The 24,381-nt window shown below is 37.0% G+C and overlaps 1 protein-coding gene across 14 annotated transcripts in view; it reads left to right on the top strand.

Moving 5' to 3' along the window:
* The first annotated feature begins 2,904 nt into the window (after positions 1-2,904).
* mapk10 (mitogen-activated protein kinase 10) overlaps positions 2,905-24,381 on the top strand; it is a 45,216-nt gene continuing 23,739 nt past the window's right edge. For 5 of the 14 annotated variants that reach the window (XR_009396196.1, XR_009396194.1, XR_009396195.1 and 2 more), the window contains exons 1-3: positions 2,918-3,108; positions 17,158-17,229; positions 19,725-19,894. Coding sequence is in view for 10 of the 14 variants with exons in the window: in XM_059357531.1 (XP_059213514.1) it covers positions 3,106-3,108; positions 17,158-17,229; positions 19,725-19,894 (245 nt within the window). In the remaining 4 variants the exon portion in view is untranslated. Of the gene's footprint in view, positions 3,109-17,157; positions 17,256-19,724; positions 19,895-24,381 lie in introns of all 14 variants that reach the window. The other 9 variants (XM_059357524.1, XM_059357522.1, XM_059357523.1 and 6 more) reach the window with 6 other exon arrangements.

The raw sequence follows: 24,381 nt of genomic DNA, 5'->3' as shown, positions 1-24,381 counted from the left end.
GGGTTCAGAATTTGGGATTACTTCTTCCTTCTATTTCTGTCAGTAATATCCTTAATACCTCCTCATCAGTGCTGGTCTGAGCCCCGAGGGTGAAAGAGAAGCTGTGTCTGTTCTGACAGTCCTGAAAATGTGGGGCACCTGGTGGATTGAAGTCATGTGGTTTGCTGACTGGTGAGTTTAGCCTTTGGGTCCAGCTGGAGAGCATTAGAAAATGTTCCTGGAGCCTTTGATATTAGTTCCTCGGTCTGTGGAGAGTTCAAATAAAAACTGTGAGTCCTACCTCAAAGGTGAAGTTTATTCCCAGAAAAAAAAAAATATTTTACCCCTTACCTGTGGTGGTCTTTATCAGTCTAGATTGTTTTGGTGTGAGTTGCAGAGTGTTGTCTGCCTTTTCTTGAATACAATTGCACAAAAAATATGTTTGAGAAAATAAACAGCAATGTCTTTTTTCCAGAAGTCATGACCCGGTTACTCAAGATAATCCACCAGCCTTGTAATTTTGTAAACTTTTCAATACAATGTCTGTGAATTACATGATACAATTTTGAATGCTAATCACCATTTTAATGACTTTCATCTTATTACAGACTTCAATATCTCATTGGGGTTCATTCTGTAATAAAAAGCTTAAAGAACGCTTATTGCTCAGTTAGATTGTTACTTTACCATTAGAAAGTGAAATCTATCTAGAGATGGATTCCTACATGAAATTGCTGTCTGTGGAATAATTCATACAATTTATGTATAGTTATTATTTATCACAATTGTAATGTTGCTTTTGCCTTTTATCTTGACTAACCAGGTCATGATTTCTAGAAATAGTCACTGCAGCTGAGTTTTTTTAGATTTATATTTTTCAATAAATCCAATCTACTACAAAAGGCTTATTTGTATGTATAGGGCCTTATTCAAGCAGCCAACTCCACTTGAGACATCCTCCCACTCTGATGCTTAGTGTTGCTGTCTGTAATCAGAGGCATGTTAGATGGGCTGACTCTACTGGTCACTGTTTTACCAGTTCTTCCAGTGGCTTATGTCACCGGAGAATGAGGCTACAATCAATCAAACAAGCATTAACCTCTGGCTATGATTCGCTGAAACGTTGCCCTCTGGAGCTGCTGGCTGAGTATTAACATTCCTTAGTTCAGTCTGGGTGTCATGGTTCTGTAGTTCTGCCAAAAGATACACAGTAAAAAGAAAAAAAGTTATTTTCCAACAATTTGCTGTTTTTTTTTACAGGGTTCCTTGTATTTTATACATTAAGTGCACACTCCATAAAAAAATGTAAATGTTTTTATTACAAATGTTAAGCAAACAAATTGACATTGAAATCTGTTTATTAATATAATGGGACATTATAGATTATTTAGTATTATTCAATTGTTTAATGGTCTGAATGTTAAATTAACATTTTTTAAATATTTTTTTCATAATATAAACTTCTTCTTTCATTAAACTTTTAAATTTAATGTAAAATGTTATCAATAATACATAAAAAATAAATCATAAAGAACAGTAAAATGTGTATAATATAAGGAAAAAATAAACTTTTAGTGATTCTACAGATACAGCATACAATTGTTAAAATACAGATATTTACTGTATATTATACATATTTTAAAATAAATTATCTGTTAAAAAAATTAGGGTTGTTCACTGTTATTTGAGAGTCGGTATCTGGCAACTTTTGCTTCTTCAGGTCATTTCCCTCTTGACCTCTTGGGCTAGGTGTAGCTGAGTTTACAATCTTTCTGGTGCTAGCTGGAGGAGCACAGATTTAATAAAGATTATCTCTTTTGCCCTACTTGATGTGCTAGCATTTATGGCACACAATCACCTGAAATATATGTTGGTCATTTAAATAAATGTGACACAGCAACAAATCAAGACTTAAACACATTCAGCCTGCAGCAGACTGAGGAGGAGGAATCAGCTTTAAAACCATAGAAAAATGTTTTCCAATTACCCCTAGCTGATGTAGAGGTCAACAATGTCACAATTTTTATTAATATTCTTATTAAACTGAGGTCAGGATGTATCTCGTTGTTGGCAGTGAGTCAACCTTGTAGCCTGACTTTAGACAATTATCATTCCACCTCATTTTGAGCCCTCTTCAGGCTGCCATGTTTTTAATTAATGCATTGTTATTGTTCCACCTAATGGAATTTGGTGAAAAGCTCCTCTGCTGGTGGTTCACCTTTTCATACAGTGATAACTTTACTCAAGGCTGCAACTAGACTAAATACTACCTAGTCTACCTGCTCAACATCAAACAGCAGACATACAAAGTTTGTAACACCCAAACCCAAAATTATATTTTGCATTTAGTTTAGGCTACCAGGTCGACACTAACACCCTGTTGACCTGTACAGATGTGACCTGAGGCTTTAAGGGCCAATGGCATGTTATTGCTGCTGTTGATCCAGACACATCTACAAAAAGATTTACATACAAAACTGAGGATACATAATAACAATTACTGAGTAATGCACTACATGAAAAACTGCTATTTTAAAGTAAAAGCACTGAATTAATTTCATTCATTTCTTTGTAGAATTCATAGGCTACATGATTGAAATAATAATTACAGTGTAAATGTACTTAGTTACATTGAACCACGACACAAACCTAACCAATAACACCACTGAGGCTCATGATCGCAGCGGCGGGACGGTGCAGGATGGATCAGAGATGCTCCTACACGCCCCTCCTATCCGGAGACACAGCATCCATGTGATCTCCCCCTCTCTCTCTCCTCTCTCTCCCTCTCTGTGCTCCGGCTTTGACGTCAGACGTGCTCCTATTGCTATGGCAACATATTTCCCCCTTCCTCCTCCCTCCCTCTCTCTCTCTCCCTCTCTGCTCTCGTAGGTCCACAATGGTACAGCCAGCATCAGCAAACCTCGGTTCCGTCCACCTCTGCTTCTTTTCTTTCCTCATCGTCTTTTTTTGAGTCTTCTTTTTCTTTTCTTTTTTTTTAAACAACCCTTCGCCATCTTTATGAACGTTTAAAAGCCTCCAGCTATGGTCACCGCAACGTTTCTCGTCGGGATGTTTTGAAAAAAGGACTGTCACCGGACTGGGATCGTCATCAGCTGGCACGGAATGGTAAGTAAAGGGCCGGGTGGGTTTGTTTAATGTGGGTGCGATGCTTGCAGCCCCAGCTGCCTGCTGGAGGAGGGTGGAGTGATGAATATTGATCGCAAGGGAAGGTTAATGAAGTCCACTAGCGATGCCTTGGTGAGAAAGGGACAGCTACCAAAAAAAAAGGAAAAAAAGAATAAATCAACTCCATCTTGATACATTCACCACCGCGCATGTTGTTTTATAACAGAGGATTTCATTATGCGTTAGTCTTGACCTGACAAAATCTCCATCCACAGCCAACCTGCAATGATCATTAATTTGTGACAGTCACATAATAGGCTAATATCCAGGCTACTTTTGTTATTTAATAATCTGACTTTGATATCTGTAACATTTATTTCTAAGGACTGTATCCACATATTCTGACTAGTTTTATAGGGCGAATAAACACTGTTCAGAAGCACGTTATGCATTTTTGATTAGAAGTACAGGGGTGGTGCAAATGGATGATGCTCTTCAAAACAGAAGGCTTACATGGGCTACATACTGTAGGCCTACATGCAGAGTTTGTCCCTCCTCCTCCTCCTCCTCCACCTCCTCCTCCTCAGAAGTCAGCTGCGCACCTTGTGCATTATGCAGTCCATCACTACTTCACCGGGGATGTGGGGCCAGCCTCAGATCCATCATAAGTGCCAGAAAAGCAGATGTTCTCAGGCAAAGAATCTGAATAAATGGTGATTTATTGATTAATATTGGTGTTTTGATGGTGGTGGTTGATACTGGGAGTGATTTCTGTTGTCTTTGTCATTAAAATTAACCTCAATGCAGAAGGGATGGGATGTTATTCACCCAATTGTGGGTTATATTCTTTGCACACTGGATTAAAAGCGGTGCAGACACAGAGGATGGTAATGTCTCTAAATTTGTGTTTGGCATTTGTCTGTACATGAATTATTGGAAAACAGCCTTGCCTATTATGCTGATTGCACGGGTATAATAAAGAGGCGTTTCATCAACTGAGATTCTAGTTATCTTTGAGACAAAACATTTGGTTTTGTTATTTTGCATTTATTTTAAAATTTCACATTCCCCCACGTGCTTGTTTGGTGCATGCCCACAGTCATGGACTAATTACTGGTGTTGTGGCATGCCGGCAGTGAGTCAGTGAAGGTTTTAAAGGAGTCACAACAAACTCTCCGCGTACAGGACGGAGAAGAGAGAGGTTTTAATGCTGTGACCTTGGCTGCTGAATAATTCAGGAGCAGGCTTCCATGCTTGTGAAAGTGCTGCAGGGAACACGCTTAACAATTAAACAAAGCTTTTTATGGGTGTTTCTGCAGTGGCTGACGAGATTGATTTACTGTAATAGATAAATAGGTTACGTCTCTGCATCCTCTTCATCATTATCAGCCCGTGGCAAATTGTGAGTTCTTCAGTATTTCTGCTGAAGTAGCTTCAGTTTATAAAACAATCCGTTTTATTTGAGATGGCCACTGCAGGTCTACACAAAGTGATAGTCACTGATATTGATTTTTAGGTAGGCAGCTTGTTTACCCAATGTAGAATCATCAGTGGAAATAGCCAACAGCAGACTAATGTTATCTTGCAGTAGATGATGCTTGCGTTTTAATACCATTTGTTTTGCAGACTTCGCAACATCAGTATACTAATCCTTTGTTATGTAACAAAGCAATGTATTTAGATGAGATAATGGTGGGATTGCATGATTAATCAGCAAAGCAAGGAGTAGGCCAACAACTATTGAATCTGTTGATTATTATTTAATCTGACAATTATTTCCCTGATTAATTGATAATTTGTTAGGCATGTTCATGACATGAAATAGTGAAAAATGTGCCATATTCACTTTAAAATAGTGTAAAACAGGCAAAAAAAACAAATCCCCATAACTTAGAAGCGTGATACATTATAGGGAGTGTTGAATATTTTATATTTTAAAAATTACTTTAATCTATTTGATTATCAATTAATTGTTCCAGCATAGATATATTGGCATCAGAACAGAACATATAATGGCGAAAATGGTGCTTGATTTATAAATGGCGTTAGCTGTTTATTTTATTTATCCTTTATTTAAATGTTCAGCAACTGACTGATACCGAACATACTGTACTGATGTTTATTTAGCTATTTTTTTAATCCTTTATTATTTCAGTGTTTATTTTTGTAATTGATTGCCAATGTAATTCAGAAATGTATCGTAATGTTAAAATATTTTCTGTAAGGAATCAGCCTAATGAGAAAATTTGCAGTGATATTGGTGCAAAATCTACACAAAAAAAGCTACATTTTTTTCATCTTAAAAATTCCCTAAATCGGCTGACATATTATTAATCTGTGAATATTTCCCCTTTATAATTGGTATCAGTCTCAAATATCCCATGTTGGTCAGGCTCTAATATAAAGGATTAGTCTATAGGATTTGCTTGACTTCAATTAAAACCAGAATATAAACCAAGGAATAAGGAGTTAGAATTACTAATAACAGCATGAAGTATAACCACATAAAAAAAGGACAAATAATTAAATATCAGTCCAGTTCATGGTAGTTCTTATGAAGGTTTGAAGCTGAGAAGTTCAGGACTTTTTCCCCCAAACAATTCTTGCTGACCATCAGTTACTAAAATGTCCTCATCAGTCTTTTGGGGGCCATTCTGACGTGGTTCTCATTATTATATGGAAGGTCAAAGTCGTCATTAGAAGAGGATGGATTACTGAGAAACACTGGCATAGTCCGTCATCACACAATGTCCCTGAGTGAGTGTTGTTACTTGCTGCGTATTGGTGGTCTTTATAATCCATCTCTCCATAATGGTAATATCAACAGTTGTGTCATGGTACATAACTATACAAGGAGTAAAACAAATGAATCAAATGACTGTTTAAGGAGGTTGTATGAGAGAAATAACTGTTTATGAGGGTGAGGAGATAAGTTATCCAGCATCACTTGGCTGTGTTTGCATAAGCAGGAGTGTGTGTCTTTATTACCGATGTAGTGCTCAGTTCATATAATTAAACCAACATTGATACCAGAAGAAACAGTGCGACAGTATTATATCTTATCACGCAATTGAGTTTTATTTACCCCGCCTGATCAAAATGTGCTTCTTAATGCTTTTATGATCATAACTGCTGGCATTCAATTACACATAATTATTATAACTATTACAGACAATTAATGTTTTGTCTGGCCATTTTTCTAACTGAACTTAAAGCTGTTGGAAACTCTTTCATACCGATACAACTTCTCATAAATAAAAATTAAATTCTTGCTGCACGACAGTTGATTCCCAGAGGCTGCATTGTTGCTTACAACTACAGACAAACAGGGAAATGTGCTTGCAGAGTGAGATGCACAGTTACATAATTGGATTTGATCTGACAAATATGCAGCTTTTATTTGCGCTTTGCAGATAGCTGAAGTGCTAGACTTTAAGCTGTGTTAGATTCTGTCCCAATCTGCTCGCAGCACATCTGTAATGAGACTTAAGAGTTACTAAGGGTCGGATATTGGAGCCACTCCGAGGCCATCAAAGGATTTTAGAGAGGGCATTAATTCCAGACTAAATACAATACTGCAAACATGCATTATATCCCCAAACTTTCCCATAATGAACACTCCTTAAGCATTGGTGCTATAAAACACTGGCAGCAAATACTGAAGTTAATCTAATTTTTTAGATACACATATGAGTGGTTTGGACAAATAACATATATTAATACATCAAGTACAAGGTGTGGTAAAAACATGTCAAGAGAATAGACCTACCTTTGCAACAGTGATCTATTTTAGAAAGCATTTTCTACTGTAACCATGGCATCAGGATAGCTCTGTGATCATGTCAAATGAAATATTTCTACCATGTCATGTGTTATGGATGAATATTCAGGAGGTTGTTTCACTGAAGGCACAGCAATATTCCGGTCTGCTCAACCTGTGTTTTCGGATCTGTAAGACTGTAAATCAGACGAATGTGCTCATGCACCTGCCAAAGCACCACATGCAGCTTATCAGAAAATTGCAGTGTAAGCAGTTTTTCAGCTAACATGTCCGTTGTGTACTTAAAGTGAATCAGGGGATGTGAGTGAGACGACAGACAAGAGCACAGACAGAGAGGAGAAGTGTATTTCAGCTGTAAAGAAACAAATCAATAAGATGTCAGTGAACATTCAGATTCTTGCAGCCCGTGGATGAGCTCGGGAGTCGGTGCCGTCTCTTGTTTTCCTGGCTGTATCTGCAGTTTGAAGTGCTTCCCTTCCCCTCCCCTGAGCCCAAATGGGAGGCTGTGCTGCGTTTGGCTCGGGCTGCACAGTAAAGGCAAGGCTGCATACTGCAGGAGAGGCTGAGGCTGCTGAACCAAGCACTCACAATGGAGCTCCGAGGGAGGGGGAGGGGAGACGGTTGCAGCGAGGCTGGGAGCCTGGGAGCAGGAATGGTGGGAGCGAGGGAGGGACAAAAGACAGGCAGGAAAAGGGAGAACACTGGCTACCATCAGTGCTGAGGATGGGGGGAAGAATGAAGACATAGATGGAGGATGTTGTGGTGCGCATTGTGACATTCACAAACTGTGTATAAGCCTGTACGCATGACAGAGGGAAGAGGAGTGGTAGGAGGAGAGCAAACAAAGATGGATACGACAGGAAACAATAACACTGGTGTGTAGGCCAGGCAGGCTGTTTTAACAGTAGCCCTTTGGTGCTATATCTGTCAATCAGCCTATTTAATGCAGACATAAAACACTATCCATAACTCAGCTTAAATCCTATGAAACACACACCATGGCATGTCTTCCTGTATATACTGTGGACTGTGCTGAGTCAGGAGCAGTCTGTAAAATGCATTCTGCAAGCAGAGTGAAGTGGATGTGCACCTCACTGTTGTATATTTCATATACCTGCTACTGTAGCTGCTCATGATATTCCTTTTTTTCACCAATCTATGAAAGAAGTTGATATTTTTTATATATATATTTCACTGCTAATATTTCTAAGAAAGTAATGCCCATGTCTATATTGCATTATAAACATTATTTTTATGCATTATAATTTGATTATCCATTATGCTTTATATCAACAGTTGTAGCACATTTAAAGCAATCACTTTTAAGTGTCATAGTATCAGACTTCTAATCACATTATAATGCATTATAACAATGATTATAATAAAATAAAATGTATATAAGAATTATAATACACTATGATCATTACAAGTTTTTTTTAAATGTCAGTGAGTGATCGAGAATTATGAAGCTTTATTAATCTTGGCCTGTTGTGATTATTGTTATAAATGTATGTGTACTTTATTAATTTGGTAGCACTCTCTATGACGCACATGTCTATAATGTATCATAATCTGCTAATAGCACCATATAGTTCTTTTTATAACAATATTTTTTAATGCATTACAGACGCAGGCGTCATAGAAAGTGCTACCAAATTAATTTCCAGTCAAATACAGCTTTCAGTCAAGAGACATTTTCAGTAGATATTGGCAAAACATGTCCCCTGGATGCACTTCTACAACAAGTAATGAAATGGACTCTCATGACAGGAAATATCTCATATCCTGTCCTTCAATAATAGTGTGTAGGTTTTATTTATTTAATACCATATCACTAAGAAAAACTCTAAATCACTTGAATTAGCCCACACACATGTGCCAAAGCCTATGCTGTAAGCATTTCATGTCACATTTTGTAAGCAGATTAGAATCATTTGCAACAACCCAGAAAATGTTAGTCTTGTATGATGTCATAGTGTTTCTGCTGATTATAGTCAGAACCACAGCTTTGTTGGCGAGCATACCTGGCATAATAAAACTTTTATATGGATGGCTTGAATTTTATTGTAGAGTATGTTGCTTGTGATCTTGTTAATTAGGCATTGGGCTTCATTATATGAAAATGCCAGAAATCTTTCTGAATACAGAAATGCCTGACAAGATCTGGTGTGTAATGTAATATTTAGAAAGGAATGTGTAATTTTTCAAGGGATGGAGATATGGTGAGTTCTCCATGTGTATAATTGTATGAATTTCTTATCCAATCACTAGGTCTGGGTATTGTAAAAAACGTTTCTGTTTTGCTTTAGGCCTCTTTTTATAATGCTGCATTCACATAATGGTTGCTAACGGAATTATGAGATGAGTTGGTGAAGCTGGTTCATATCAGCCTCCAAGATGAAGATTTGAAGAAGAAGTGCAAATTTCGGACAGCAACTATGTCTTCCACATTGTGTAAGACCTACAGAAGTGTCTACAAATTGCTGCAAACACAGCTACAAGGCCCCCCATCGCTGATGGTTACTAAATATATAAATACGATCCAATATTAACAATATTATAATCAATTCAAATTATTTAATAGGAGCTCTATAGTATTTGGTAAGCCAACAAAAATAGCTAATTTAAGCTGTATATATGGTGGGACTCTGGCCATTATAGGAATACCTACAAGAAAATAATGCACTTTGATCAGTAGGAAACCCATCTAATTGTAAGTCTGGAAGCGATTCTTATTTGTTGTCAGGCAGCGACCTCTGGTGGTCATGGTAATTATGACGAGAGTGATGGGAGCGAAGCAGGAAGTGAAGTGATGTAGTAGATATAAATACTGATCTTGTATGTGAACTTGTTAATAAACTTCCATTCGTGAATACAACACAATCGCAACAGTGTCTATGGAAGTAGTTATTCCTGCTCTTTTTTTCCTAATCTTAACCACTTAGTTTTGTTGCCTAAACCTAACCAAGTAAATCTGTGTCACAGAGTTAATGTCATGTTTAAAGCAGCTGCTGTACAACTGTTTCACAACATTAAATAAAACAATCTTATTTCTAAGAATATCATATGAACTGTTGTGCAGAAGTACTTTTAATATATACAAACTTGTTCATGAGAATACGTTGTATGACTGTGAAAGCAGCATACACTGCAATACGTCTGGGAAACTAGTGTATTGGCACAGTTAACAGTTAAATAACATTGTATCACAGCATCATTTTTTTAATAGTAGTGGCCTTGTCATCCAGCCATCCAATCAGAGGCTGCCATGCACCTTGGTTGTCAGGCATGTGCAGTAAACTAGCAGGTGAAACAGAAAACTAAAAGTGTCCTATGGTAGATCGTGCTGGGATTAAGAGCTACTGATGTACAACGGGACCCAGCGTGCAGCGTGATCATTGGTTTGCCTGAGGCATTGTTGTGCCCATGAGGGCGGATGTAACAGAATGCCCAGGATCCAAATACAAGGACCAGCCACAACTGCAGAGCACACACACACACACACACACACACACACACACACACACAGCAGCAGCACAATTCAGCATCAGCGAGGCCATGCAGCACTGGAGATTAATGGTCTGCTGTATCAGTAATATGCAGTAGCCCATTAAAGATAATTAAAACCTCCTCTCTCGTCTTTTTCTGTTTGATTCTTGAGTTTCTTTAGTTTTTTCTTAATAATGGTTGTCTCATCAGTGTAACAGACCCCTGTATTGTGCAATACATTGGTCTGTATGTGTTTGAGAGAAAGGAAGACAGAGACCATGAGTGTCTTGTTTTGGCACAGGCTTTTAAACAAGTTTGAATGTGTGATCACAGGCTGGTAAATTAAAACAACCACTATCAGACATGAACAGTCAATTAAAGTAGAAGGAAATGGCAGCCCTACTTTCACCCGACTGACTGCTACAAATTGGCAATTTCATATACAATCTATACTGCAAAGAGTCCAAACTCCTGCACATCCCACAGAAGCCTCTTTGCTTTCTAAACTCTGATGCAACACTGAGCAACACACTTGAGCAAGCCTCAAAAGCTGTATAGAGGAGGGAAAACTTTTTAGAAATTGTAGTTGATGCTCATATCATGCTCCTTGATTTTTCCCACTGAAGATCAAGCCACTATGTTATCTTTTTTTTTTTTTTTCATTTTCTAACTTTTGAGTAAGACTGGATATAGAAATTCAGAACTATTTAAGTCCTAACCAAATTGTGTCTAACAAAATATGAAAAAAAGTTGAAAATTTGGTTTTGTTTAGATCAGATCAACTGGTTTACACGTATTATCCAAAAGTAAGGTATCAATAAAGAACCCAGTCACCAGATTAAATGTTGGCATTGTATGTTTCTGCAAACCGATACGTTGAATCATTTCTTCGAGAAAAACAACAAAAAAAATATAACGAAACACTTCATGTGGTGTGTCATGTAGTTAACGTTGTGAATTCAAACTAAAATGTATTGGTTTGTGTTTAGGCAATGCAACTACATGGTTCCGGTTGGGAAAAAGATCAGGATTAAAAAACAAAAATAACATTTGGGTGCATGACCTCTGGTCACAGTTACAGAGGTTACCTAGAGTCTTAAATATAGAAGTTAATATAAGTGTAACAAAACTAACTTAAAATTGACTTTAGGTTTCTCACAGGACAAAAACACCAGTCTCCTGGGTGGAAGTCAAGTGTTTGTTTGACCCGTCCAACCGTCTCAACCTCCTCCATCCGTGGACTGCGATGGTCGTTATATTATGTCTCCATCACGGTAATAAAGCTAAAGGGTCCAAAAACAGTTCTTATCAATGCATCTGGGGTTTACAGAAACGTACAAAGCAAACATTTCTTTCTAGCGACTGGGCTGTTAAAAAAAGATTGTTTTAGTATCATTCCCCACAGGGCACTTAATGCAATACAAGGCTATGATTTCCAAGAGTTTCCAAACAAACAATGTAGTAGCACTGACAAGACCTGTAAAGTGCCTTGCCTCTAGGCAATAGAAGCCCCACATGGAGCAGCGTTGCACTACGGTTTTGTCACAGTTTTCATAACTTAAAGTTTTACAGTTTTACTATACTAATTACTAATGCTGGTACAGACTGCTGTTCTTGCATCTTTGCAGTAGATCCTTGTTTGCGATCAAATTTCTCACAAGATTCTTTTGTTTGTGTTTTAAGCATGGTCTCACCCCAAGCAGTATTACACAACTTCTTTTTTTTTTTTTTTTAATGTATTTTTTTGGGCTTTTTCATGCCTTTAATGGACAGGATAGTTGAAGAGAGACAGGAAACAGGGGGCAGAGAGAGGGGAAGGACATGCAGTAAAGGGCGGTCCGATGCGGGACTCGAACCGGGGCGAGCTGCAGCGAGGACTGTAGCCTCTACACATGGGGCGCCTGCGTAACCCACTACGCTACCGACCACGTATTACACAACTTCTATCCCAAAGCTCAGCCCCCAGAACTACAGATCAAGAGTTGTTAACCATCCCATAATCTCGTCGTAAAGTTTTGGAGACAGGGCCTTCTCAGAAGCTGCACCAAAACTCCAAGAATAGTCTTCTAAAAAATATATATATATATATATAAAATCCATTTTTACTCCCTTGCCTCTGCTGAAATAAGTTGCATTCTGCATTGATATTAAGATGTGTGTATGCGTGTGTATGTGTGCATTATGGATTTATACATGTATTGAAGTATGCATGTCTTGTCATAGTCTTTTTGCTCAATTATGTTGTTGCAAAGCACTAAAAGCACTTTAAAGTGCTCTATAAATAAATAGTGACCTTCACCTTACCACCTGCTGATACTAACTGATCCTGACTTACTGAGAGTAAGTTACATTCACAGCTAAAATTTGGTTTAAAACATGCTAATATTTATATATGTAGGTAGTTTTTGGGAAGTTTATTGGCAATAAATGTAAATAATGCTTCATTATAATATTTATGGCTATAATTTAACACGTCCTAAACTCCCCACACTCTTGTACCACAGAATAAGCTGGAGTAAAAAAGGGAAATTCAAGCACTCAATCACCTGAAATTGGCTTGTACTGATGAGACTTATTGTAGTCAGAATGATAAATGGGCATTTTAAGGAATGGTGCTGAGTGTAGAATGAGCTGCAACCAGAGCAGCATTTCATGCGTAACCACTATCAGCAGAATCTGGTCAGAAGGTTGAACAAACAAGCACAGAATCTGCTGTCGGCTTCACAAAAAGAATAAATAACTGCAGCGCGATTTGATTTGTCATTTTGATCGCATCTTCGTGATTAAAATGTTCCCGGTAATTACACAAATCAACTTTTCATGGTATGACAGTCACATGTTTCATAACTCATTATTGTTATGCTGTGTACATTTTCCTAAAAGGACAGCTACTGGGTAAATTGTTTATATAGTAAAGATGCTGCCTAGTTTTATGGTTGGGCTCCATATTTTATAAGACCCAGTCCACTTGTAATTTGGAAACATATAAAAAAGACTCTGAGAATCAAATACATGTTTATCTTTCCTTTTCAAAAATGTAACTACAGAGGTGTCAAATGATGTTTGTTTGAGTATTCAGTATTATACACACTTCCATTTAAAAATGTGCCTTTGTCTATATCTGGCCATGCAAGTGAAAAGGGAGATAATGTGAACCGCGTATGCCAACTACCAGAAGTAACAAACCAAAAAGAACAGTCTAAACAAATAAACAACACAGGCAAAGTACACATTTTGGTTCCTACACAATATACAAAGCATTCTTTTTTTTCTTCTTTCTTTTGAAAACCATCAACTTATATATTTTTGTAGGACTTTTGAGGACTTTCTGCTACCTAAAAGCATGATCCTCCACTCAAAAACCCAGAGCAGTCCTCTCAGCCAAATATGTGTGTCATTATACTGTAAATAAGTACATCCAATATGGTAAAATCATATATCCCCCATATATGTATTTGCCCTGTTGGTGGTGAAAGGTCAGCGCAAATCTTTTAATCCTGATAAAAAAAAAATGCATCACAAAACATCTATTTATTGAATAGAACGGTTACAATTTAGCAACATTATCACCAATTTCTACATTTATTTTGATGTTTTACGGGGATATAATATGATTATGTATTTGAATCTAAACCAGAAATGTTTGCCCGTCGTGTATGAATGAACGGCTTACTAGCAAACTATGTGCTGTGCATTCGCCCACGCAGCCTACAGCTAGATGATGATGACGAGATGATCCAGGTGGTGTTTGAATTATTACAGTGTATACTGCTGGAAGACAAACATTTTGTCCATGTGAGAGGTTTAATATGTAATGTACACAGATGGCTAAAGATTAAAGCAGCACAGATGTAGCTAAGGTGGCAGGGCTTATTTCAGTGTTGACCTGTTAGATTAATAGCAAATATTGTGCTGGTTAATGTGGTGGCAGTGATATTTGTCATGTCAAACTTCAGCTGTGATGTGAAATTGCAACAGTGGTTTGAGGGATTGTAACTAATGTTTGAATTGTGCATAAAAATCTAATCTAAAACCCTCTCTCCTCATAATTGTATCCTTCCTTGTGCATTATTTCTCACTCATGTCGACCTCTCATCTTTTTATTTCGCTCCTCTTCCCTTTTACTCACATTTCAGTCTATGATTATTCCAGTTACAGGCACTATAGTGAATGAATCAAATTGCTTGGCATATGATTAATATAAATGCAACATGCTCAATAGTAAAATGCAGACAGTAGAAATATCGACCATCACTTTCTACTTTAACACTGCAAAGGTTTAAAGTAAAAGGTCGGCCTAAATAGGCCAAACCAAAAATCTCACACCTTTGTGTCCCACATCTCTTTTGTAACGCTGCCCTGCTCCATTTGGATTTAGAAGAGACACTAAAGCCATGATTGTGACATTAAAAGAGGACTGGTGGAGCTAAGTGATACATTTGTGTCCAGAAACTGCTAGATTTACCTGAGAGCCACATCCTTTCAACTGCTATTCTAGACTTTGTGGACGATGGCAAATCATTTGGGGACATTTGTCGCTCTTTTATGACCCCAGGACTACTCTTTCTGAGCTAGCATAAATCACTTTTCTATTATTTTCAATGCCAACATTAACATCACCTATCAATTCATTCAGAAAACGTGTTCATTAGCACAACAGGAGCTTCATTACCTGGAAAAGCCTTAAAGTCAGAGTCATTGTGGGCGAAAGCTGCAGCCTAAAGCTCCTGCTGAATGTGGGCGCCACTGTCGCTCAGAGCTTCCTTTCCTCTTTATTCCTCCCATGCAATCTTTTAAACTGATCTGCCAACAACAAATCGCCAGAAAATGTGGGAATCTACATTTAAGCCAAATCAACCCATTAGCTTCTCTTTGACAGTAGAAGTCTTCCAGCTTTGCCAGAACTAAACAACACTACTTTTATGCATATGCAATGCCTGATGGTATTGTATGTATTATAATACCTGTATTTAATATGTATGTATTATTTCCTCAGTTTCTAACTTTAAATTAGACTACTCACAGTTGGCCAATTTTTTTTCGTGCTATTATTGAAATAGTTCACAAATGAATGTAGTTTCAGAACTCATATGTCACATATTTCATTCCTTTCAGTGGACAATAGAGGGACACAGCTTTAAATTTTAAAGGAGCAGTTCAACCTTTTTTATAAATATGGTTACTGGCTTTCATGCTGAGAATAAGATGAGAAGGTTTATACCACTATCATGTTTGCATGCTAAATATCAAGCTACAAAAGCAGCAGTTTAGCTTAGATTATTTTAGCATTAAGACAGAAAGCAAAATTAACCTCCCAGCTCTAAATTTCACTATGGAAAAAAATCTGCATGAAAAATTGGGCACATAATCTTTTGCAAAACCATAACTTTTTATTGTTACATGTAATTTTTTTCTACAAATGAAACAAGCCTGATATAAAGTAATTATTTGATTTCAAGATGCTGGTAGCTTTCAAGCAATGCAATAGAAGGATCGGAATGAGGTCAGAATTGAACACAATGATGCATCAAAAGGCCATAGTGTAGTCTACAACAAATGCGACAAAACGAAAATACTTCGACCAATCAATCATCCATATGCATCAAATTCAAAGCTGGAAATTATTGCTGCATGCATGTTTTGGGATCATTTTAGAATCAGCTGGATGTTTTTTTGTTGGTTTTTAGTTTAGGTTACTTGTTTTAGACAATGTGCATTAGTCTTTTTCAGTGCACTGCATGTTTTCTGATGTGCAAATAAACGTTATTTCAAAGTGTTCCATATTGGAAGTTAACATTTCTTGGTGTTTTCTGTGGAATTATTACAAAGTATGCTTTTAAAAAGCGATGGGGTCAAAATTGCACATGTCCCCCCGAGTTCAAACAACACCTATAGGTGATAGGCTGATTTTAGTACTTTACGACAGAGCCAGAGTAGCTGTTTCCCCCTTGTGGACTTAATGCTAAGCCAACTGGCTGCTAGCAATAGTTTCATATTTAACAAATAGACAAAAGTACCAATCTTCTAATCTTACTCTCAGAGTGAAAGTGAAAAGGATGCCAATACAATTAGGCTAAAAAAAAAATAGAAAGAAAAAGGGAAAGTAGTTACATGATGACGTGATGTTATGATATCAGCCTTACTGCAGATAAAAGAGAGTACGAGGAGAAATATTAGGCCTCAGCTTGCCAGGAAGCCATCAACAACATTACCATATTGTCTTTCACTCCTCTGTAGCACAGACTACATACAGGTCTTCTTTCAACCCAAGTCACACAAGCATCTTGAAACACAAAGACATTGGTCAATGTAACCAGGCTATATTGTACCGAGATGAAGAATCGATTGTATTGGTTTATTCTTGGTGTATGGAGGAGTGGGTAGTGGCAGGTGGTTGTTGTTTTTCTCACTTTATTGAGAATGATGGGGCCCCGAGCAGGGAAAACACAGCAGCGGATTCAATCCTGCAACAGCAAAGATGGAAGTACAACAGCCCAAAGAACTATTCAATCACTGTTACTCATGATAAATTAAACAGCTCTAATGAATATAATGTGAATTGTGTTACAATTGCTTCAGGGTAAATCCAGATGTTGATGAATATACCACTACTCTTTGATGTCTTTGTCCATCTCATACAGTTTATATATTGGGATCAGTTAATTTACAATTTATACATATGTGAGAAACAGAAGCAGCTCACATACAGTAAGTTCCTGTTATTGGTGTCCGCATGACACTCATTCACTCCCGGACTCTCTTCTGTTTGTGTCTTGCAGGTATTTATGAGCAGACATTTCTTATATAACTGCAGCCAACCAATCCTGGATGTGAAGATAGCCTTTTGTCAGGTGTGTGTTCCTTACAGGTAAAAAAGGTACAGTACACATTCACTTCCATTTCCCCTTCATTGCTCTGTATGTTGTTGTATTGTTGTGTTTTGTGTCTAAAAAATGACATTAGTCAAGAACAGTTTGAGTTGTAAAAAAAAAAACATAGCAACACTTACTTAAAAGGAAACACAGGTGCATCTCAATGAATAAGAATATCATTGAAAAGTTTATTTATGCCAGTAATTCAATTAAAAAAGTGAAAATAACAAATTACATAGATCCATTAAACACAGAATGAAACATTTCATGTCTTCATTTATTTCATTTTCTTCTAATTATTCCCCCTAATTTTTTTTATTTTTTACAAAAGACCAATTTTAAAAAGTATGTTTAATATGGAAATGTTAGCCTCTTAAAAGTATGTCCATCTATATGTACTCAATACTTGGTTGGGGCTATTTGACTTGAACTACTGGAAGTGGACTTTTCCATGATATTCTAATTCATTGAGATGCACCTGTAAGTATTTTCAACCAGGGGCAGAAACTTCTTCAATTCTGAAATCCTATATATCCCCATATATTTCTTTTGTTGTTTTATATATGTTTTGCGGCTGCTGGCTGCAGCTGACCCAATTTAAAAAATAGTTTTCCCCATTAGTCAATTTCACATAAAACATGGGGAAATAGGGCCCAGGTTGAAAAATACTTTATTTCCCTTTAAGAATAAAGATAAAAAGAAGCATAATCCTGTTAGATTGTTAATGTAACACATGTGATTAGGAGTTCTAGTGTCAATATCCTGCGGAAAGGATCATTTTCTTCAGAAGGTGAAGAGTTTGTAGCCCTGTGTTGATAATTAATTTCATGCAAAGCTAAAAAATAATTCAAGCAGACCTGCTTTTCAATTAAGTTCAACACCTCAAGTGTTTATCTGACACTGAGATCTCAACTAAAGACAATAAAATGAAGTGCACGTCTTGGAGCTGAAGCTTAATAGCCCATCTCCACTTGAGTTGTAAAAGGTGTAAATGCAAAACTCCTGTTGGGAAATTATTCATTATTTTGTAAACTAGATCCCAAGTCTGCGTGAGTGAGGACTGCGTTGTTTGCTACAGGCTATTTAACTTATTAAGGTGATTTGCATGGGACAGTAAAGGCTGCAGTCCAATGCATTGCAGTAATCAGATCATATGTTGGGATGACCTGCCAGCCATGGTAAATTTAGATGTATTACATCAAATGTATACATTTGTGATGGTGTTCTTGGGAAGTCTTTCAAAATTTTACCCCTCAGTGAGACACAGTGGCACAGCTGTGTTTGGTTTTTGAGCTGTGTTGTAATTACCTCGTCTGTAATTAACTGATATTTTTGTTGTGGCTTTGCCCAAGTAATTATAGCCTGATTATTATTGTGTGCACATTCATGAAAGAAATATGTCTTTAGTCAAGTGAATACAGTTCAGACATTAGTGGCACAAATGTCATTACATGGCTATTATAGAGTTTACATTTCTGCATGGAAACGGTGTAAACTCAGCTGTACTGTATGTCGTGTCCTGTTTAGTCTACCTCTCCAGCCTGACCAATTATCCCCAACACACACTGAGTTATTGTTTAGAAAAGTATGAATATGAACTCATTTAATGCAGACAAAGCGTTGATAATATTGACTGTTTTCATTGATGTATTGATGATTTAACCCTTGTGCCTCACTTTAAAAAAGTTCCTCTGATTAAATGATATATTATTATTATTTTCCACTTTCACTGAGTTAAAGGGTCAAAAACTTAATTCATGATCATGAAGACCAAAGGGTTCATTTGCTAAAAATAATTCATTTTCCTTTATTTTTCAGTCAGGAAATGTAAATGATTAGTCACATTTATTTTTGTGTAAAGTCAAATAAATAAAAAAAACCTCCCTCTAGTGAACCCTCCCTTTTTGTGCACAAATTAAGTTTAATTCCTAAATCTTCTGTAAAAATAGAGTATATTATTTTCAATTTTCACAAAGGTAATTAAGATATTCATTCATTTACAAAATGTTAAGAGTTTCTTCAAAGCGTGCTACAGTTGTATTTAAAAATTAAATTAATTAGTTCATATTATGGCTTTTGTTCTAATGTCTGAGATATGTTAAGTGGAAACAACATTTGGTTGTATTTTCCCCAATGGGAACATTCTTGTCCTTAAGTGTCTGTATTTTGGCTACAACATAAATTTAAGACTTATTATAGAAACTGAGGTTGAGCTTTCAATGTTTTTATAGCATATGCATATGCTTTCATTTAAGTAAAAAAATAAATGAAAGCCAGAAAGGTGCATAGTGAGGCACAAGGGTTAACAATAATAATTTAAAAGCATAAAATGCACGATATGAATTTGACCTTTTTCTGTTATTGTGGGACTTGACGATTCTCTTTCAGAGGTTTTAATACTTCCCAGGTAAGTAAACACATAAATCTGTCTTATCACCCCTAAACGATTTTTTTGTTGTGTTTGCTTCATGCAGGGTTTTGGAAAACAAGTGGATGTGTCATATATCGCCAAACATTACAACATGAGCAAAAGCAAAGTGGACAACCAGTTCTACAGTGTGGAAGTGGGAGACTCAACCTTCACAGTTTTAAAACGTTACCAGAATCTAAAGCCCATTGGCTCTGGAGCTCAGGGAATTGTCTGGTAAGTGCTCAACATGTGTTTTTTTTAATTTTATGTCCTGTTTTACATCATATCACGCTATTTAATATGATTTTTAATGCAGTATTTAATGTGTGATTATCTCATTTCGCTGTTGTTTTTCTAATTGTCTTTTAGTTTATTGCTGTGGGAGATTATTAAGGGAGGAGAATCTCGGCTTATTGTTTTCCGTGTTGTGTGAGTGAGGGGCTGCAAAATGTAATTTTAGAAAATTGTACAAAGTTTCCATTATTAATTTGGTAATTAGAAAGCCATGTTTTCAGTTCTCCTGAAAACCCTGATGTGTTTTCATTATGCCTGACCAATCATAGCATCTGGAAGCACAGCATGCAACCATGTGACTCATCTTTGCAGCAAAATAAACAAGATTTGATGGCAATATGCTCAGATTGCAGATGTGCTCAGTTTGTCAGTCTTGGCAGATTTTTTTGTGCCTGAAGTAGCTGCCATTTATTGTATTGCCTCGTAGCAATCTCAATAGAGACTTGAGATTGGGCATCAACATACAGTCATGGAAAAAATGATTAAACCTCCCTTGTTTTCTTTAATGTCTTATTTATTTTAGAAGGCTGGTACAACTAAAGGTACATTTGATTCGACAAATATAATGATAACAACAAACACAGCTCATGAGAGTTTAATTTAAGAGCTGATATCTAGACATTTTCCATGGTTTTCTTGATAATGATTTTGGTTATTATCATTTTAAAGAAATTGAAGAAAAAGAGTGGTCTAATATTTTTTTCCATGACTGTACATATTAACCAGCAATCATCAGTGCATATCTGTCTATGACATGTAATATCAAACATTTTGTGATGCTGATGAAGAGGAATATGTTAGAACATGATCAGTTGAGAGGCACAAAAATCCTTATTTAAAACTATCAACATCTTCAGTTATTACTGTGATTATACTTGTAATTAAGATGCTGATTATCCTTTAGCAAAGCCACAAAGTAATGAAGTAGTAATGTGTTTGTTTCCGAAACCAAATTCAGGGAAATGGCTGCAATAACAATTGGAAAAACCTCTTCTCATCCTGGTCATTTGGATGAATTTAAATATTGCAACTGACTGCCTGACCTTTTTGAAGCAAAGCATTTAACTGAGAAGCACACCTGTTTCATCTTATGAAATAATTAAACAGTGATATTTATGTTTTATTAGCATTTAGAAGGTTAGAAGGGTAAATACTGAATAAGCCAACAAGAAAATTAGAGTGAAAATCAAAGATTATTATTGCTTCATAATAAATCGTTAAAATATCAGAAGTGTTTTTCAACAAAAGCTGATAAATATTAAAAACTTGTTTGTAGAGTTATTTCCATCACATTTCATATATTTCCCACTGATTGCATATTCAAAATGCATGATTTAACAAAATAGAAACATTTTGAGATGTCTTATCAAAACAAACCAAAATAAAACATGATTTATGATTTATAAATCCTAACATAGGTATCTGATTTTGTAAATTAACTCTTATTATGCAGAAAATAAATAATCACACTGTATCACTGTATTCAGCAGAGGAATCTGGATAGGGATTTTCAGCATAATTTAAATGTGGAGTGTATGGCCACTTATGCTATTTGGATTCATGGTGGGCCCATATCCTCTCCAGCTCTATGAGCGGAGGACATACCTGTTATTTAGTATATGGATGTGTGGGCCATAAGGGCCTAACAGGATGGGCACTTACGTGAATCCTTAATCCGGATTGCATCGAGGGCCTGATCCATTGTAATTCATCTCACGCCTGCCCTGTCAGAATGCAGTGGTGCCGCTGCCAAGGCTCCACTTAAAGGAATGCATCTTACAGTGTTTGTCAAATGACCAAACACATCTATAAGTTATATTTATGTTAATGCAGTGTCACAGTAGTGATATAGGTGCCTCAGAGATGCAGCCTGAGATGAGCCAAGTTGACATGTTTTATATCTGCGTTTCTAATATGGCGTTTCAAGAACGACTGTCTCTCAACACTCTAAACCCCTCTTGCCCTCCAGTCGCCCTCTTTCATTGTCCTTTCTTTGCTTCCCATGCCCTCGGTCCTTCTCTCCTTCCGCTCCAAAGCAATTTTGTGCATTTGCAAAGGAGCTTGGGCAGGCTGTAACTGCTAATGCTGGGATTGTGCCCATTTGAAGGATATTGTAGAGATGGATGGCAGGGGGGACAGTGCAAATCTAATTTAACCTGCTCTGCTGTGTGCTGCTTGGCTCTCCCCACAGCTGTCATCTGGTGTCATATGGTGACGGTATTACCACGAGAAAACCACGTAAAAGCCCAAAGACTGTTATAATATTGTACTGATTATAGAAATCAAATGGGACACACTGTGGAAATAGTGTCATTTTGATGTTAACATGCATATCAACAGCAAGACCGTGACATGTGCATTTAAATGTTGCATGAATTATTTTGATACTGAGATAATATGATGATAAAATAATTAAGATTGACTTGCCTACTGTGCATTATAATCAGCATAATCCCCAAATGGATGACATAATCTCATCTACATAAACATCTGTCTGACTTTGCACAGTTAAATTCCTTTCTACCAACATACATGCACTCACAACAGCTTGTATGCAAATTACAATACTTACTATCAGGGATTTATCAAAACGATTTTCATACGTGATACAGCGAGTATGCATTCTGCTTTTCTTATGCAATCAGAAGACTATTGCCCCTGTAAAGTCTGAGAACATGATAATGAGGGAACACTTGTGTCACTGGCGCGGCTCAGACTCACTCTGCCAATGTTGTCACCCACAAACATCCCAATCTGTGCACATCTCTGCCCTTATGACTTGTGCGCTCGGCCTGGATGAGCTTTCAGAAGCATCTTAGGAGGGATGAAGGCTTTAAGTAGTTTAGCTGGTCATGACATCATCTTTCACTCAGCCAGAAAAGTGATGACAGGCTCAAATCCCTATTGGATCAATGCTTTTATGAAGGCTCCACTGTTTCCATGGTCACACACCATCCCTGGCCTGCAGTCTCTCCAGAGACGTGATGAACCACAGTTGTATCCCACCCAGCCATCCACAAACCCACTCAGTGTCATCTTGATAAGCGCTGCAGTGAGTCTGCATACAGAATTGAAATTAAATTTGTTGCATCGTTTAAAGAGAATTTGTCAGAAAAGGCGCAGTCTAAGATACAGCTGAAGATGTGATGTGCATGACACATTTTTCTCTAGATACTGCTTTTCATTGCAGACAAACATAAATCTACACAAAGAGGAAAAATCCCAAAGGTTCTCAGGGGTTGAGATTGTGTCGAGTCAGCAGAGAACTCACTTTGGTGTAATGACCTCCAAAATGGTTTGAGCCACTTTGTGGAAAAGCCATCTACTTAAACCTCATCTGTCTCCCTCTATTTCACTGCACCGAGTTTAAAAAAAAAAGTATTTTTACATAACTTACATAACTTATGTAAGTATGTAAGAAAATAGTTAATATTTCTGATGCAAAGATTCCTGCAGACAGTGGTTCATTCCCTGAGTTGTGTTTAAACCACCAAACACTAGAATACTTGGTCTAGATAGTGTTGTAATCTATCTTCTGACATTTGACTCTTCCACTCTCAGGTAGACATGAAGTAGCGTAAAAGCACCCCTTGGAAGAATAAAGAAATACAGTATTGCAGTATAATAAATTGTAATCACTATTTTTGCCAATACACTGCTTCATTTATAACACAGCAACATCAATAATGTCAATGATATGATAATCAATTATGATCATTACTTGTAATTAGAAATAGAGGAAGTCAGTGTTTATGGTAGTCTGTAGCACCTGAATGGTTGTACATGGAATTGAAGAAATTGACATTTTGGGAAGTTGGCTTTCTTGAGAGTTAGATGAGAAGATTAATGCCACTTTTATGTCTGTACTGCAAACATAATGCTACTGCCAGGTGCCAGTTGGCTTAGCTTTGCAAAAAAGGCTGGAAACAGAGGCAAAAGTCTGGTACAACATATCTTCCTACAGGCACCTCTAAAGCTAGCTAATTAACAAATTTAATCTGCACAAAATTATGATAAATGTGAGAGCGTGATGACAGTATTTTATTGGAACATTTGAAATAGAAATGTGCTATTTCAGTTCTCGACAAAGCCAGGCGGCGTACATCCATAGAGTGTTTTCTCTGAGCCTGACAGAAAGCACTGACAGGGCGCTGGGATTTATATCTTGACAACATATCACTCTAACCGGCTTTGTATGATAGACGAGCGTCGCCCCTTTGCTGTTAAGTGTCTATTTGGACTTCTATCTCTTTGTTTGACATTGTTTTTCACTTTATGAAATAACCAGATGATGTTTGTCCTCATACTTTGAACGAATTAGGATGTAGGTGCAACAGGTGAATTTGTTATGATTGCCTTACTTAGGAGCAACAACGCAAGACACAGAGAGCTAGCTGGTATTACTTGTTAGTCCAACATCGAGAGGT

This window comes from Centropristis striata, chromosome 19, assembly GCF_030273125.1.
Source record: "Centropristis striata isolate RG_2023a ecotype Rhode Island chromosome 19, C.striata_1.0, whole genome shotgun sequence".
NCBI lineage: Eukaryota > Metazoa > Chordata > Actinopteri > Perciformes > Serranidae > Centropristis > Centropristis striata.
Note: the sequence above shows the minus strand (reverse complement) of the source record. Positions and strands in the feature narration are given on the sequence as shown.